Genomic DNA, 18591 nt, shown 5'->3' on the forward strand with positions numbered 1-18591 from the left:
TATACCTGATGTAGATGCTTATGGACATATGTCAAAGCATCTAGGAGTTAGTCCAAAAGGTCCATTCAGCTGTACCTGACAGTTAGACAATCAAGATAAATATACGCATAAACATACGTGCATATACGCTTCCTTAAATAAAAAAAAAAGAGAGTACATATATATACAGATACCTGGTACGGGTAAAGATAAATATCAGCACATCTGGGGACTCATCCCGTAGTGCAAGCTCATTCACATGTGTGACAGTAAATCCGTCCACAGGAGATAATGCCCCCTTAAAAAAATATATATATATACGGTAAAGGAGTGTGTAAATACCAGCACCCCAAGGCAGGGGCAAACAATAAAGTAAAGAAGACGGCCTTTCAGACTGTCAGAGTCCAAGGGTACCACACATACCTCAAGTAGATCCTGACCCCGTAAGGCCAGTTGATTAAGAAACACAACACCTAAGAAATGCCAAAAAGACATATGTCCAGGCTCAATCCCCTCATATCATCTGCCAACAGTGTGTATCTAACACCAAGGCAAGTAAGCATTTTGGTATAAGTATAGTAAAAAACATACCTGATCGGTCAGTATCACCTGGATAGCAGTATGCATCCGGTGCGGGTGTCTGCTTAAGCACTAGCAGCCCCAGCCAGCTTATAAATGTTAAATTACGCGCCAAAAAACAGCTATCCAGCCACTCCCTCACCATCATTTCCAGGAATCGCAGCAAGGAAAAGAGTCCCACAAGGTACGTAACTGAAAAGAATGGTTCTGTGTGGCAGAACGTTCCTAACCACTGCGCATGCGCGTCTCACAAAAACCGCGCATGCGCATAGTCCCAATCACATCTCTTAGAACGATAAGGGAGAAAAATAACTAATAGCAATGCGCGATCAAGTCACTACGCGTGTGCGCTAAAGTCCCATTCCTACATAGATAAAGTCGTATAGCAAGTCTGCGCACCTGCCTCGCCAAAACGAGCGCACGTGCGTATCACCCCGATATACAAGAGGCATACATCCCTAAAACGCACACGCAGTAGTAATATGGGAGGGCATTACCTCATAGCGGTGTGCACGCGCGATCACATCACAGCGCACGTACACTCAGGCCCCATTCCTACAAAGAAAGAGTCATCCCACAACTCCGCGCATCCGCATTCCAAACAGAATGCACGTGCGTATGGTCCCGAAGCTGGAAGAGGCATAAATTACTGGACGCATATAAGACGCCGCCTCAAAATCACTAAGGTTGACAAATCTCCGGGCCCGGATGGCTACACCCCAGAGTACTACAGGAATTGAGTTCTGTGATAGATAGACCATTATTTTTAATCTTCTCAGATTCCTTAATAACAGGGTCGGTACCGCAGGACTGGCGCATAGCAAATGTGGAGCCAATATTCAAAAAGGGGACAAAAACTGAGCCGGGAAATTATAGGCCGGTAAGTTTCACCTCTACGGTTGGTAAAATCCTTGAGGGTTTCTTGAGAGATGCTATACTGGAGTATCTCAAGAAAAATAACCTTATGACAGAGGATCAACATGGGTTTATGAGGGATCGATCCTGTCAAACTGATCAGCTTCTATGAAGAGGTAAGTTCAAGCCTGGAGCAGGGAAATGCAGTGGATGTTGTGTATATGGACTTTTCAAAAGCTTTTGATACGGTGCCACACAAAAGGTTGGTACATAAAATGAGAATAATGGGGATAGGGGAAAATATGTGTAACTGGGTTAAAAACTGGCTCAGTGATAGGAAACAAAGGGTGGTTATTAATGGTACGTACTCGGACTGGGTCTCAGTTCATAGTGGGGTACCACAGGGGTCAGTATTGGGCCCGCTTCTTTTCAACATATTTATAAATGACCTTGTTGGGGGCATGCGGAGTAGAATTTCAATATTTGCAGATGATACTAAACTCTGCAGGGTAATCAATACAGAGGAGGATAATTTTATATTACAGGGAGATTTATGTAAATTGGAGGATTGGGCTGAGAAGTGGCAATTGAAGTGTAATGTAGATAAATGTAAGGTCATGCACTTGGGTAGAGGAAATAACATTTATGATTATGTACTTAATTGCAGAACACTGGGTAAAACAGACACAGAAAAAGACTTGGGTGTATGGGTGGATGGTAAACTTCACTTTAGTGGCCAGTGTCAGGCAGCTGCTGCCAGGGCTAATAAAATAATGGGATGTATTAAAAGAGGTAGAAGTGTTCATGAAAAAAATATAGTTCTACCTCTGTACAAGTCACTAGTGCGACCGCACTTATATACTGTGTACAATTCTGGTCACCGATATATAAGAAGGACATAGCTGAACTGGAGAGGGTGCAGAGAAGACCACCAAGATTATTAGAGGAATGGGGGGGCTGCAATACCAAGACAGGAAAAACGAAGGCTTAGAGGGGATCTAATCACAATGTATAAACATATGAGGGGACAGTACAGAGACCTTTCCAAAGATCTCTTTACACCTAGGCCTGCGACTGGAACACGGGGGCATCCGCTACGTCTTGAGGAAAGAAGGTTTAATCATAATCACAGACGAGGATTCTTTACTGTACGAGCAGTGAGACTATGGAACTCTCTGCCGCATGATGCTGTAATGAGTGATTCACTACTAACATTAAGCAGAGCCTGGACGCCTTTCCTGAAAAATGTAATATTACCAGTTATGTATATTAGATTTTATGACAGGGTATTGATCCAGGGAACTAGTCTGATGCCGGATGTGGACGAAGGAAGGAATTTTTTCCCCATTGGAACTTGTTTGCCACATTGGGGGTTTTTTGCCTTCCTCTGGATCAACATGTTAGGCTACGGGGTGAACTAGAAGGACTTAGAGTCTCCCTTCAACCTTAAAAACTATGATACTATGATACTATGAAGACAGGCATAATTGCCCATAAAGCCATATGTGAACCCACCATGTTGGTTATGTGCTAATACATACTTTTATAGAGAGGGTACTGATAGTGCAGCCATGATTTTAGGGGCATTACAGGGAGACAGTGTTATAAATTAAGCTGTCCATTCAAGGCAATCACAGAGAACCAGAACGGCAACAGTGCTCAGACCCCAGAAGCCACATATAGGCAGTGAAAGTTAAACACCGGCTACCTGATTGCGTCACATATTTATAAACATAGATAGTAATGTCCAATCCCAAAGATTATATTGGTGGACATTGAACTCATTCAAGGCCTACTACGGGCCACATGTATTTGTAGGTATAGTTGAATTTACTTATATCAAATTAAATGAAGCACGTGTAGCTAATATGTTCATTCAGGCCATCCGGATACACGGACTCCATCCAAAAAATCCACCTAGCCTCCCTCTAACAAGATCTTGTCCCAATCTCCCTTCCTCTCTGGTTCTGGGACAGATTCAATGGAGTTAAACCTCACATCATCATACCGGCCATTGTGTTCCTCATTCATATGCCCGGCTATCGGCGCATCCCTTTTGTTACGGATATCCCCCAAATGCTCTCCTATTCTGACTCGCAGTTGTCGTTTCGTTTTCCCAATATAATTTTTAGGGCAGCTGCAGGTAAAAAGATAAATGACCCCTTGGGTACGGCAGTTCGCTAAAGTACGATTTTTGTATGTCCTGCCCGTTGTCACACTTTTGAAATCCTTCGATGGGTCAATATAATTACAGAATTTACAAGAATGGCACTTAAAAGTTCCGTATTCTCTTTGTGTCAACCAGCTAATCCCAATATTTTCTGGAGGAACGTAATGGCTTTTTACCAGACGGTCCCGAATATTGCAGCCCCTCCTAAATGTTACCGAGGGAAATGGATGAATTGTATCTTCTATGTCTTTATCTTGTCTGAGGATATCCCAATGGTTCCTCAAAATCTTCATCACCTGAGAGTTCTGGTCATCATATGTCGCAATGAGGCGAGTCTTATTCTCTACCTCCTTACTTCAGTTTGCTCATGATCACTTGGAGGACTCTGAGACAGACTGGTTCAAGGTTCTCTGGTCTGATGAGACCAAGATCGAGATCTTTGGTGCCAACCACACACGTGATGTTTGGAGACTGGATGGCACTGCATACGACCCCAAGAATACCATCCCTACAGTCAAGCATGGTGGTGGCAGCATCATGCTGTGGGGCTGTTTCTCAGCCAAGGGGCCTGGCCATCTGGTCCGCATCCATGGGAAGATGGATAGCACGGCCTACCTGGAGATTTTGGCCAAGAACCTCCGCTCCTCCATCAAGGATCTTAAGATGGGTCGTCATTTCATCTTCCAACAAGACAACGACCCAAAGCACACAGCCAAGAAAACCAAGGCCTGGTTCAAGAGGGAAAAAATCAAGGTGTTGCAGTGGCCTAGTCAGTCTCCTGACCTTAACCCAATTGAAAACTTGTGGAAGGAGCTCAAGATTAAAGTCCACATGAGACACCCAAAGAACCTAGATAACTTGGAGAAGATCTGCATGGAGGAGTGGGCCAAGATAACGCCAGAGACCTGTGCCGGCCTGATCAGGTCTTATAAAAGACGATTATTAGCTGTAATTGCAAACAAGGGTTATTCCACAAAATATTAAACCTAGGGGTTGAATAATAATTGACCCACACTTTTATGTTGAAAATGTATTAAAATTTAACTGAGCAACATAACTTGTTGGTTTGTAAGATTTATGCATCTGTTAATAAATCCTGCTCTTGTTTGAAGTTTGCAGGCTCTAACTTATTTGCATCTTATCAAACCTGCTAAATCTGCAGGGGGTTGAAGACTACTTGTAGGCACTGTATATATACACATATATACACACACACACAAACACACGCACACACACACACACACACACATACATACATACATACATACATCTATATATATAATTGCCTTATTCTGTCTGTCTGTCTTGCTCCAAAATTGTGTCCTTACGGTGACACAAAGCTGATTGGCCGCTGGGCTCGCCATGGCCCCGCCCCCCCCCGCACGGATTGGCCGCTCGCCTCGGCTCCACCCCCCACGGATTGGTCGCTCGCCTCGGCCTGGCCCCGCCCTCCGCATGGATTGCCCGCTCGCGTCGGCCCTCCGCACGCATCGCCAGACATAACCTTGCGATGCTGGGATCGTGACGGAGGCGGTGAACGCTGGTAACCATTATACACATCGGGTAACTAAGGTCCCTTAGTTACCCGATGTGTATCATAGTTACCAGCGTACACCGGCTCCCGGTACACATGTGCAGGGAGCCGGCATTATACTCCTCTCCCCCCAGGACTACTCCTCCTATTATAGTCCTCCTAATATACTCCTCTCTGAGTATAATAGGAGAACTATTATAGCATGGGGGATGGAGCACGATGGGGGGTGCGCAGCATGGGGGATGGAGCACGATGGGGGGTGCACAGCATGGGGGATGGAGCACGATGGGGGGTGCGCAGCATGGGGGATGGAGCACGATGGGGGGTGCGCAGCATGGGGGATGGAGCACGATGGGGGGTGCGCAGCATGGGGGATGTAGCACGATGGGGAGTGCGCAGCATGGAGGATGGAGCACGATGGGGAGTGCGCAACATGGGGGATGGAGCACGACGGGGAGTGCGCAGCATGGGGGATGGATCACGACGGGGGGTGCGCAGCATCGGGGATGGAGCACGATGGGGAGTGCGCAGCATGGAGGATGTAGCACGATGGGGAGTGCGCAGCATGGGGGATGGAGCACGATGGGGGTGCGCAGCATGGGGGATGGAGCACGATGGGGGGTGCGCAGCATGGGGGATGGAGCACGATGGGGGGTGCGCAGCATGGGGGATGGAGCACGATGGGGGGTGCGCAGCATGGGGGATGGAGCACGATGGGGGGTGCGCAGCATGGGGGATGGAGCACGATGGGGGGTGCGCAGCATGGGGGATGGAGCACGATGGGGGGTGCGCAGCATGGGGGATGTAGCACGATGGGGGGTGCGCAGCATGGGGGATGTAGCACGATGGGGAGTGCGCAGCATGGAGGATGGAGCATGATGGGGAGTGCGCAACATGGGGGATGGAGCACGACGGGGGGTGCGCAGCATGGGGGATGGAGCACGACGGGGAGTGCGCAGCATGGGGGATGGAGCACGACGGGGAGTGCGCAGCATGGGGGATGGATCACGACAGGGGGTGCGCAGCATCGGGGATGGAGCACGACAGGGGAGTGCGCAGCATGGGGGATGGAGCACGATGGGGGGTGCGCTGCATAGGGGATGGAGCACGATGGGGGTTGGGCAGCATGGGGGATGGAGCACGATGGGGGGTGCGCAGCATGGGGGATGGGGCACGATGGGGGGTGCGCAGCATGGGGGATGGGGCACGATGGGAGGTGCACACCTCCCCCCAACACACACACACACACAACACACACACACACACTGGGAACCTCAAACACCGCCCTACACAGACACCCACACACACAGACAACGCCGCACACACACAACACCCAACACACAAACACCGCGGCACACACAAATATACGCACATACCGCACAACACACACATTGCACAAAACATACCTCCCCCAAAACACACCACACCCACACAAACCGCGCAACACACACACACACACACAACGCGACAGACACACAGCGCTCCACAAACAATGCAACACACGCAACACACATACAACACCGCTCTCACCCCCCGCCACACCCAGACAACACCCAGAACATGTACAGCCCCTACACAAACACTTGGTAACTACACACAACAACATCTATATCTATATATATATATATCTATATATATATATCTATATATATATATATATACACATATATTTATAACAAAAATCATACATTAACTACACAATACGTAAATTCTAGAATACCCGATGCGTTAGAATCGGGCCACCTTCTAGTGTATATAAGTGTAATATATATATATATATATATATATATATATATATATATAATATACATATATAATATATATATATATATATATTATATATACTCACACACATACACACACCCCAGCCCAGATAAAGCAGACAGCTGCAACCCCCAGCCTTGCACTTATCTTGGCTGTATGTCAAAACCCTAACCCTATCAAAACACGAAGGACCGCATGTGGCTTTTTAAATTTATTTAAATCATGCGGTGCCCCCAAATTTTGACACCCAGCCATGATAAAGCCCAACAGCTGGGGGCTGGCATTCTCAGGCCATGGAGTCCCATGGTTATTGGACCCCCCAACCTAAAAATAGCCGCCTGCAGCCACCCAGAATTGTCGCATCTATTAGTGCGGTGGCAACTGGGATAATACAAAGGCGTTAATGACAGCTCACAACTGCCACTAAGCCCTAGATTTGTAAAGGGAAGCATCTATGAGAGCCCCTCATTACTAATTCTGTAAGTGAAAAGAAATAAAACAAACCCTGAAAAAATTCTATATGTGAAATGAAATACAAAAAAAAATAAATAAATAATATACCCCATTTCACCAATTTATTAACCCCACAAACACCCAGGTTCAACGTAATCAACACGAGGTCCCACAACAAACTCGACTCTGCTACATCCTGAAGTTGCACTGCAGACTGACTGAGCTGCCGCTGTGAGTGGTCACATCACTCAGTTTATCTGGGGTCACAGCTGGATGTTCCAACGGTACGCCACCTGTGACCATAGGTAAACTCACCTCGAGTGACCTCATTGAATTCAGTGACACCTCAGGTGAACGGAGTTCAATAAGACTTTCATCTCCTGGCACAAAATCGATTTTTTTTTTTTGGCCAAGACATCCAGATTTGGTGCTGAAATTTATACACCAAATCTGCATCTTCTGGCAAAAAAACACGCATCAAAACAAAATGCAGTACTGATTGTTTTTTTGCCAGGAAATACTGGAATTTATACACCATATTCCTGCATTAATATGCAACGGTTTTGATGCAGTTTCGGTGTGGTTTTCTGCCAAGAGATGAAAATTTGGTCTGCACTAGATTTCTGTACCAAATTTGCATCTTCTGGCATAAAACCACACTGAAACTGCTTCAAAACTATTTTTATGCGGTTTTGGGGGTTTTTTTGCCAAGAGATGCAGATTTGATGCAGGAATGTGGTGTATAAATTTCAGCACCAGATCTGCATCTCCTGACAAGAAAAAAAAAAAAAACCCATGCGGTTTTCTGCTAATTGTCCCGCAATCTGACAGTCAGCAGCAGCTTCAAAGAGTGAAAGTGAAAGTGCTTCTGGATTGACAGATTGCAGGTCATGGCTGTGGCTTCAAAGTGAAAGTGCTGCTGGTTGATTGACTGCGGGTCACGGATTGTCAGACTGGCAGCACTTTCACTTTGACGGATTGTGGGTCACAGCTGTATCTCACAGTCTGACAGTCTGGCAGTAAGGTCACCGCATGTTATACCGTGGGAATATGGCTGTGACCTCCGGTGAACTGAGTGACATCACTGCTCACAGCAGGACTCCCCCCGCTGCGGTCAGTGTTTCCTGAAGCCTGTGGACAGTGAACATGTTTTCTCTTTCCAGGTTCCGGATGTAGCAAAGCTGAGGATTGTCATGGGACTGCGCATGGATTTTCAAGGGTGTTTTGGGGGTCAATAAAGGGGTGAAAGACGGTGTATTTTATTTCAAATGAAGGAGTTTTTCGATGTTTGTGTTTTATTTCTTTTCACCTACAGGATTAGTGATGGTGGGGTCTCATAGATCCATCCCATTACAGGATTAGTGATGGTGGGGTCTCATAGATCCATCCCATTACAGGATTAGTGATGGTGGGGTTGTTGAGGATAAGAATTAAGTAACCAGAAATTCTTAATTCAGCCATTTCATAGAATCAGATATATAGTTTAGTAGATGTAAACTAACGCACATAATTATGAATGCTTTTGTTCTTTTTACTAACATGTATATATATGTATATTGCATATTTAGTGATTTTCCTTAAACACAGTATATACCAATATATGTAACTTAAAGATGGTTACGATATCCTGTCTACACCCAAAGGAGATGATGAACAAAGGAATTCCTAAGCCTGGACTGACCAATCAGGAAGAGACTATGCTAATTTCTATATGTCCTGAGTCCAGCCTGCGATACTTGATTGGACTAAACTTTTGTATACACCCTCCACTTCTTAAAGAGCTATAGAAGTTTCAAACAATAAAGACCAGTCCTGGTCAGTTCAGTGCCAGTCATGGAGATAGATATAACTGACTCGTTGTTCGTTATTTAGTCTCGCGTGCACTCATGACATTATAATTTGAAACAGCAATAAGATCCAAAGAGTGACTGGTTCAGTCACATCCTTAACAGTGGAGGCACTGCTGAGATTACCGTAAGAAAGATTGGCTGATTTTCTCGCTCGGATCCAGGAGACCATTTCCCAGTCCCCTGGACCCCGACAATGAGATTTGATCACTCTCAAAAATCACATGTGAGTTTCATGTACAATGTATATGATTTTTTCCTGTGAGTCGGTGGTCTTCGGCGAAAGGTTTGACCTCTGATCTGGTCTTTGTGAACCTTTTCTAATAAAGATACTTTTGGACTTTATTACTCCATTGTGTGGTCTCCACATTTTTTTTGTGTTACACAGCCAAGTGAGTAGCCTTGTTACTATATATATTATATATATATATATTATATATATATATATATATATATATTATATATATATATATTATATATATATGTTTCTCTCCTCTCTCTAACTGGTTTATGCGTTTTTCAGTATTTCCAATTGGGTTTGTTTTCTTTTTGAACAGAAGTGTTAGAACTAGCGATTCCCCTGTGTTGTGTTTAGACACATTCACTGCTCGTTGAGTGTTGAATATTAAATATTGGATGTTGGATATTGAATGAGCGAGGAGGGAAGGGTTCAGGTAACTTAAAGTGGAGTTAGCGTATTCCCCTGCGCTTTAGACGCACGACACTGTCTGCGTATTAGACACGCAGGCGAGGCGGGAAAGGATTTCAGTTTAGGTAATTTAGAAGTGTCGGAATTAGCGTATTCCCCTGCATATTAGACGCGTGCCACTGTTATGAGGGGGTAGGTCTTCATAACGAGGCGGGAAAGAAATCCGGCTGGAACCGGCCGGTCCAATTAGAATACTATGCATACTCTGTTCAAAAAGAAATGTGTTTTTTTAGTAGGAGCTGAAAACGCTATCGCCCTGGATAAAAAAAAAAATATATACAAAAGATTGTAAAGAATTGTGTAAAGTAGTTGGACTACCACCAGATGGCAGGCTGCAACCCATGTACGGAAGTCCATATTAATCTCCAGTGAGCGTATAATAAAGAACAAAGACCCCATTCACTGCCTGTTGCTGTTTCTAGAATCACTAAAAGTCTTTCTCTAGCTGTGCTTCATTGTTCTCCTTTAGAAGTCATTATATTTGATACTAAACAAACCTCTCCTTTGTATACTGGAATGCGAATTGGTTTACAGCCATTAAAAGTAACACCCTTGGCTCCATTGATAGTTCCAGCCACTCCCACTACACCCAGGGAGTCACAACATGGATGCTACACCCAGAAGTCAGGTGCCTGGGACTTCCTGTGGCGGCCATCTTGCTGCACCCACTGATGGCAGTACACCTCATAAGCCACGCCCCTCACAATGGCTCTTTGTCCAAAGCTCTCCACCCATCCCCAGTGGGAGGTGTTCTCTAGTATATACAACTAACACATTTGAATAAGTATAAAACCGTATATTTGTTTACTCAGCTATCCCATAAACGCAAGTCAAAGATAAATAAGTGAAACGTTTACAGAATTGATAAATAGGAGGAGGCAATTGTCCACATACAATAATTGGTATTCTAGAAGTCCAGTAACATTGTATCATAAAATGGAATAGAGGTAGGTAAATACATATCTTTGTACCGTATTAGCTAATCTACAAAATCTTTGGAGACTTACCCTACTGATGTCAGGAGGTATTATATCTATTTGTAAGAGCATTGAGCAGTGTGTCCGAGGAGTGGAGCGAGAAGTTTGTCTAGAGTTTAAAACAAAAGATGAGGTTTTTTCCTTCTTTCTTTGGCTACTACTTAGAGATAAGAATGGAATGTGTTTTTTTTTCCCCAATAGTGACGTAAGTTCGGTTTAACCCTTAGCGTTCAGGATTTCACATTTTTTAGTTTCCTGAATGATTCAATTAATTTTGTAGGGAACATTAGATTTCATGAGATGTGCGATTTAATTTCTGGGTTGTTTTGTTTTTTAGTGGCGATTTATTTGAACAATATATTTGTATTTTGTGACCCTATCCCCTTTTCTGTTTGTACGATTTTTTCCTAAACAAATCTATATTTTTTGCAGGTTAGCCACCTAGTCACGGTTGTCACCTAATTATGTCTGTTATTTTTCCTACCAAAGGTTTTCTTTCCTTGTCGATACAGTATATATGGATACAGTGTTGTTCATCGTAAGGTTTTTAAATTCCCCAGCAATGTATATTGTTGTAAGATATACGTTATTTTCAGTATTTGTCCAATTTTAGTTTCTAGTATGTAGCTAATTTATTACCTGCTGTCTTATTTTTTCTTTTAGGGAATACCAGCATAAAAACTCTGAATTTTGTTACATTGGTAAATAAACAACTAAAAAAGGGGGGGAAGGTATTAATTATATTCTCCAGCAGTAGAGGGCGCAGCAGGCATATTAGATAGTAATAAAGCCAGCTTCAAAACCTATGAGGCATATCTGTTAACTGAAATAGGAAAATCTTGTCTTATATGTTTGTTTATTTATTTAGTATTCTCAGTCATGTGAAGTATAGATGACCACTAACCGTATCATGGTCAGAGTTAAAGTTATAAGAATGATCTAATGTATAGTTTTTAGTTTTTGTTTTCCTAGATGGAACAAGATGTTGGTCGATTCTGCACTGAATATGCTGCGGTTTGCACAACATGAGGTAGTCTAAATTCGCATCACTCCCTCCCCTCCTATCGGTACAGGAGGTAATGACGCATTAAATGCCTCTCTAGATGGGTAAAACAGGAGTGGGTAAGAGTCTTTAGATGTGTATGTAGGTTGTAGATTTTTTCCTGTTGTCAAATGAACTAGGTATGCTGAAGAGAAAGTCTAGACCTGAGCTGACGGAATCGGATGGAGATGCCCGCACAGGTGCAGCTGACCAAGAATCAGTGAACGGGCCTAGAGTTGAGAGTCTTTCACCAATATGGACCATACCTCGGTGGCACTTGTCACATCAGTGACTTCTGTCACTCCTTGTGTTCTTAAATCCCTACAGGAACAAGCAAATCAACAAGAAATGGAGTGTGACATGCAGGGAGCCAACTGACTGAGGAAGGTCTGTGGACAAAGGGTGGTAAGCTTTCTCTGCCATGAGAGCTCTTCTTAATGATGGCCCAGGTAACCTACGGACTAACATCTGTGAAAGACAGTTATATGTGTGTGCTTTGGTGACGCCAGGGTTCAGTACTCAGGTGGGCAGACTCACCCAGTCTTGTAAGACACGTGCCTAAAACGAAGTGAGAAAAAACTGTAAAGAGTCCGCAGAAACACCCTGCACCTGCTCTACCCATTTTTAGAGACTGCAAACTGATTATAGATGTATATCATGAGCATGTTGTACGCAAGTCTGTGCGTGTTGTGTAGATTTCTCTCCAGGTTTGGTCACAGGCTTTCCAGTGCAGAAAACGACGTTATTACTGAGAAGCACATGAAGGTGGTATGTAAAAAAAAAAAAAATGGGTTTACAAAAAGTGTATATTTTTTTATAGGAAAGTGGAAACTGGCAAATTGTGTACAAAATGTATGTTTTGTTGTCTTTTTGTAATAAACAGGTTATTGTGTAAGATATTTTTGGTTTAGCCTAAGCATGTATAATTTTTTATATAATTGACTGACTAGTGTGATAATCAGGTGTATTCTCCAATTCCAGATCTTAAATCAGAGCTAGTAGCATATGGTCTCCAGTCAGGAGACTGATTGGTTCTAAAGGACAAGCGAAAAAAGAGCCATGAGTCAACACTAGATGAGCCGATCCAACCGCAGAAAAATCTATGGATCCACGCCTCGCATTGCAAAAGGGTCGACCAACCAGAGCGGCACTGAGCGTTCTGCTCATATTTATCCTTTCAAAAAACCTGTACAGTCTTAGACCATTATTGCCAAAAAAGTTAGAAGAGAAGACTTAAGAGAACCTTGAGACATGGGAAAGTCCAACTACAAAGGGTGAGTCAACACTTATGATTAAGGACTTGTTGGTTTTATTATTAGTCCGAAACGCGTAAAGCTTTCATGAACTGTACCCTTACCATCTAAGTGATTTTTTGGCCTTCACTATGATTTTAACGATGTTTAAATAAAGACTCGAATATTTTAACATAAGGAGGATTTGTGCTGGATCGTTCCCTCTTTTCCTTTCACATCTTCGTTACCGGTTGGGATAGACCGTTGGATTCCGAGCACCCGCAAGGCTGAACAGTCCGGGCAACAGGTGAGCTGAAGATTCTACCAATGAATATTTATGAACCTTAATAAGCGGGCCGACTGCAGCATGATCCCCGGGAAACACGGGATATAGAACTATCCTGCTCTTACTACCATTTACCTCCCACCACAACCCTTAGCACTTACTACAGCTATTGTACAACCCCGAACAATGAAGCCTATACAAGTCCATGGGACAAGCTCAGTGTCATGTTCACTTGCCAAGCCAAACTTTTTTTTTATAACATGGGATCCAGCATTCGCAAAAGGTAATGTCACAGCTAACCTCCTCCTCCTCCTGTACCATGACTGATAACACCTCTATATACAATAAACACTGAATTCACAATAGATGAAGTCACAGCTCACCTCCTCCTCCTGTACAATGACTGATAACACCTCTATATACAGCTAACACAGGATCCACCATTTACAATAGATGTGACAGCTAACCTCCTCCTCCCCCTGTACCATGACTGATAACACCTCTATATACAATAAACACTGGATTCACAAAAGGTGATGTTACAGCTCACCTCCTCCTCCTGTACAATGACTGATAACCCCTCTATACAGTAGATAACACCAGATGCACCATTCACAATAGGTGATGTTACAGCTCACCTCCTCCTCCTCCTGCACAATGACTGATAACCCCTCTTTATACAGTAGATAACACCAGATCCACCATTCAGAATAGGAGGAGGTGAGCTGTGATATCACCTTTTGTGTTGATACATGGCTCCTCTCGTGTCGTTCCCAGGAGCCTACTCCACATTTTGTGGTGTCCATTTCTTCTTCGTGCACAGCAGTGTCCGGTCTCAGTGCTGGACTCCCGGCCATGACTAGCAGATCAGGATCTAATGCCGTCTGGCCAGAAGTGACCTGAATATCCCAAGGAACCAGTCAGAGATGGCGTGGACGTGGCCGGCATCATCTGGTTCAGTCGCATCCTCCTCTGCCGGCTCAGGACTTCTCTATAGATCTGAAGGTGCTGAAGGTCGGCCGCTGCTCCGGGACGGGAGCAACGTTACTGCTAATTTTCCGCACTCTGCAGAATTCGGATACCTGGGGGGGAATCGGGGTAATTGTTTCTGCATGTGACGTGACAGGGCAGAGTGGTGCAGGGAGCGGAGCCTCCACTTTATAGCACACAATCCATGGGTTTTTGTGTTTCCTGTAGATAACACCATTATCAAGCTGTCGTGTGATACAGGAGAGCAAATCCGAAAAACCACAGTCAGCAGGACTCATGACGGACGACTCTCTCCGGAAACCATCTAGAACCTACAACATCAAAGCATAGATGAGGGTCTGACATGAGGAGCAGACAGAAGGACCGAGCAGAGCACAGGAGAACACCTCTGTGCCGTGAGGCTCCATGTGTACCCACCGCCCATGTCATGCGCCACATTTCTATACTCGGTGTGCAGTGTCCCTCGCTCCCTGTCGGTCGTGTGCTCCGCGTCCCTCGCTCCCAGTGTCGGTCTCGTGTGCGACGCGTCCCTCGCTCCCTGTGTCGGTCTCGTGTGCGACGCGTCCCTCGCTCCCTGTGTCGGTCTCGTGTGCGACGCGTCCCTCGCTCCCTGTGTCGGTCTCGTGTGCGACGCGTCCCTCGCTCCCTGTGTCGGTCTCGTGTGCGACGCGTCCCTCGCTCCCTGTGTCGGTCTCGTGTGCGACGCGTCCCTCGCTCCCTGTGTCGGTCTCGTGTGCGACGCGTCCCTCGCTCCCTGTGTCGGTGTCGTGTGCGACGCGTCCCTCGCTCCCTGTGTCGGTGTCGTGTGCGACGCGTCCCTCGCTCCCTGTCGGTCTCTTGTGCGACGCGTCCCTCGCTCCCTGTTGGTTGTGTGCGCGGCGTACCTCACTCCCTGTCGGTCGTGTGCGCGGCGTCCCTCGGTCCCTGTCGGTCGTGTGCGCGGCATCCCTCGGTCCCTGTCGGTCGTGTGAGCGGCATCCCTCGCTCCCTGTCGGTCGTGTGAGCGGCATCCCTCGCTCCCTGTCGGTCGTGTGAGCGGCATCCCTCGCTCCCTGTCGGTCGTGTGCGCGGCATCCCTCGGTCCCCGTCGGTCGTGTGCGCGGCATCCCTCGGTCCCCATCGGTCGTGTGCGCGGCATCCCTCGGTCCCTGTCGGTCGTGTGCGCGGCATCCCTCGGTCCCCGTCGGTTGTGTGCGCGGCATCCCTCGGTCCCCGTCGGTCGTGTGAGCGGCATCCCTCGCTCCCTGTCGGTCGTGTGCGCGGCATCCCTCGGTCCCCGTCGGTCGTGTGCGCGGCATCCCTCGGTCCCCGTCGGTCGTGTGCGCGGCATCCCTCGGTCCCTGTCGGTCGTGTGCGCGGCATCCCTCGGTCCCCGTCGGTCGTGTGCGCGGCATCCCTCGGTCCCCGTCGGTCGTGTGCGCGGCATCCCTCGCTCCCCGTCGGTGGTGTGCGCGGCGTCCCTCGCTCCCTGTGTCGGTGGTGTGCGCGGCGTCCCTCGGATTGTTTGGATGCCAATGTTCTGCTGCACAGCACCCACCCTATACAGCAGCCTGTCCATATGGATCTCTCGCTCCTCCTTCATGACCCGCTCCAGCACACGGGACAGGGAATCTCTCCGCTTTTCTAGTGCACAGATCATTTCTTCAGAAATAATGTGGCGATTCTGTCTAAAGGAGAAATCAATTACTGTCTGTGACTCCAAGTGACGCAGGGCTCCTTCATTGACCTGCAGACACCCTAAAATAGAGATCAGACAACATTATATACAGGCGCCGCCGATATACAGAGTGTACAGTTATCCACGGCCCAGCAGCCACTAATCTGGGGGCATCTACTACCCTCCCCAATAAAAGTCCAAAACATCATCTGTATGTGATACAGGAGACCACAGCAGCCAGGACCTTAGTGACGGCCGCCGCACCCACCGGCCGCCTCTGCTGACTAATCACTGACATGTTATCTAATCTGTGACTCCAGAAGTCCACTGCTGGAGTTATGTCCACGACCTCATTACCCACCTGAGTTTTCATGAAGGGAGAGAATTCCAATATCACAGGTCAAGAACTCTAATGAGGTGGTGAGGAAAGATCCAGACGTCCCCGTCCACTGCTTTACGTCCTCCATAGAAACTGCCTGCCAATAGATCAAAAGACAAAACACATGTCTGCCTGAGACCACAATTACCCCACATCCTGAGGTCGCACAGGCCCAAGATCCAGGGACACATGATCCTTCTATCGGCCACATCTCACCTGGTGCTGGTTGAAGAGCAGTAGGATGAACATCTGCAGGGAGGAGACTCGGAGCGTCAGGTCTCCATATTGTACCTCAGCGTTCCCTAACCAAGTCCACTGCAGCCGGCGAGACTGAGTGAGGTCTGAGCCCAGAGCTACCTGACCTGAGGAGAGCACATAAGACAGCAATCAGCGAACACTAATCGAGGTCACAGCCACAGACATCGCAGGACACTTACTCTTTGCATAGAAGTCAGTGAAGCGCTGCAGAGCGGTGCCAAGAGTATCTGGCAGATACTTAGAGGGATCAGTCAGATAGCTGAGCGGTGATATAGTCCAACATCGAGGTGATAGCACAGAGATCTGGACCTCAGCATCCTGCACACTCTCAACCTGCAGTACAGGGCTCTCCTCCATCACCTGAAGATACAGAAGACACAATGAGACGCTACAGCCGAGAAGAACCCTCCACCATATGAAGTCCTCATCATAGAGTGACCACAGCTAAAACCAAGAAGAACCCACCATCATCATAGAGGATGTCTCTGATCATAGAGCGACCACAACTACAACTGAGAAGAGCCCACCATCATCATAGAGGATGTCTCCGATCATAGAGTGACCACAACTACAGCTGAGAAGAACCCACCATCATCATAGATGTCTCCGATCATAGAGCGACCACAACTACAACTGAGAAGAGCCCACCATCATCATAGATGTCTCCGATCATAGAGTAACCACAACTACAACTAAGAAGATCCCACCATCATCAGAGGATGACTCCAATCATAGTACAACTGAGAAGAACCCTCCATTATCATAGAGGATGCCCCCTGATCATAGAGTGACCACAATTACAACACAGAAGAACCCACCATCATCATAGAGGATGTTTCCGATCATAGAGTGACCAAAACTACAACACAGAAGAACCCACCATAGAAATTATCTAGGCCTGCCGCTCCAAAAAAAGTTTCCCCTGATGAAGCTGCTGTGCAGCGTAACGCGTGGGTTTTTTTCCACGACCTCCTTTGATTGAAGCACTAATTGCTTCCTCTTTTTTTGTCTTTTACTGGCGTGTAATATAGCCCCCCGTTTCTATCGTGTATGGTTCCCCTGCTCACATACGTACCTGTGACAGCTGCACACTGATCTTCCTATCCAGATTGGGGCCCGGCTGGTAACTGTGGTTTCTTTCAGGGGTTAACCTTCCATACATACATACATATATAATTTTGTTTTTTGGCTAGTTTTGGAGCGGCAGGCCTGGATAATGTCTATGGGCGGAGGGCTTAATTAGGCTCTTAATTATACATCTATGCTAGTAATGTCTTCTGTGGATAGCGCAGTGAATCTATATTATGCTATGTATTGGTGTGAGGGTTATATCCCTATATGTATAAGTCATGTTACTATGATAGCGGTATTACTGGTAGGCTCTGTATGGATATAACTGTATGGGCATGTGGTACTGTGTCTATTCGGGCAATACTATTTACTTAATTCAATGTAACATTGATATACTATCTATTTGATCTATGAAGGGTTAAACCATTGTCTGATGATTCATTGTCTCCATTAGTAGTCTGACTATTTACTATGCTCCTGTATGGGGAATCATGTTTATTCATTTATTTCATTCTTATATCATAACGTATTATATATAACTATTGCATTGCTTTATCCCAATCATTATATACGGTGCTTCAGTGAGGACAATATGGTGTAATGGACATGGTTATGGACTGTTAGGAGTATTAACAATTATATGAAGATATCCAAAAACAGGACTTAAAATGGCGTTTGCACTGTGCACCGCACCTAGATCTGCATTCAGACATCATAAGACTATGATGTATATGTATGTACGTACATACGTACATACATACATACATACATACATACATACATACATACATACATACATACATACATAC

At 45.9% G+C, this 18591-nt stretch overlaps 1 protein-coding gene across 3 annotated transcripts in view; it reads right to left on the minus strand.

The window, feature by feature from the left end:
- Positions 1-13201: 13201 nt before the first annotated feature.
- LOC142295850 (cullin-9-like) overlaps positions 13202-18591 on the minus strand; it is a 143057-nt gene continuing 137667 nt past the window's right edge. Inside the window, exons 26-30 of one of the 3 annotated variants that reach the window (XM_075338932.1) lie at positions 16891-17071; positions 16670-16815; positions 16436-16550; positions 15955-16154; positions 13202-14728 (exon numbers count right to left, since the gene is read on the minus strand). In XM_075338932.1, coding sequence (XP_075195047.1) covers positions 14408-14728; positions 15955-16154; positions 16436-16550; positions 16670-16815; positions 16891-17071 — 963 coding nt within the window. In that variant the 3' untranslated portion in view covers positions 13202-14407. Of the gene's footprint in view, positions 14729-15954; positions 16155-16435; positions 16551-16669; positions 16816-16890; positions 17072-18591 lie in introns of those variants that run through there. The other 2 variants (XM_075338934.1, XM_075338933.1) reach the window with 2 other exon arrangements.

Source organism: Anomaloglossus baeobatrachus, chromosome 3 (genome assembly GCF_048569485.1).
Source record: "Anomaloglossus baeobatrachus isolate aAnoBae1 chromosome 3, aAnoBae1.hap1, whole genome shotgun sequence".
NCBI lineage: Eukaryota > Metazoa > Chordata > Amphibia > Anura > Aromobatidae > Anomaloglossus > Anomaloglossus baeobatrachus.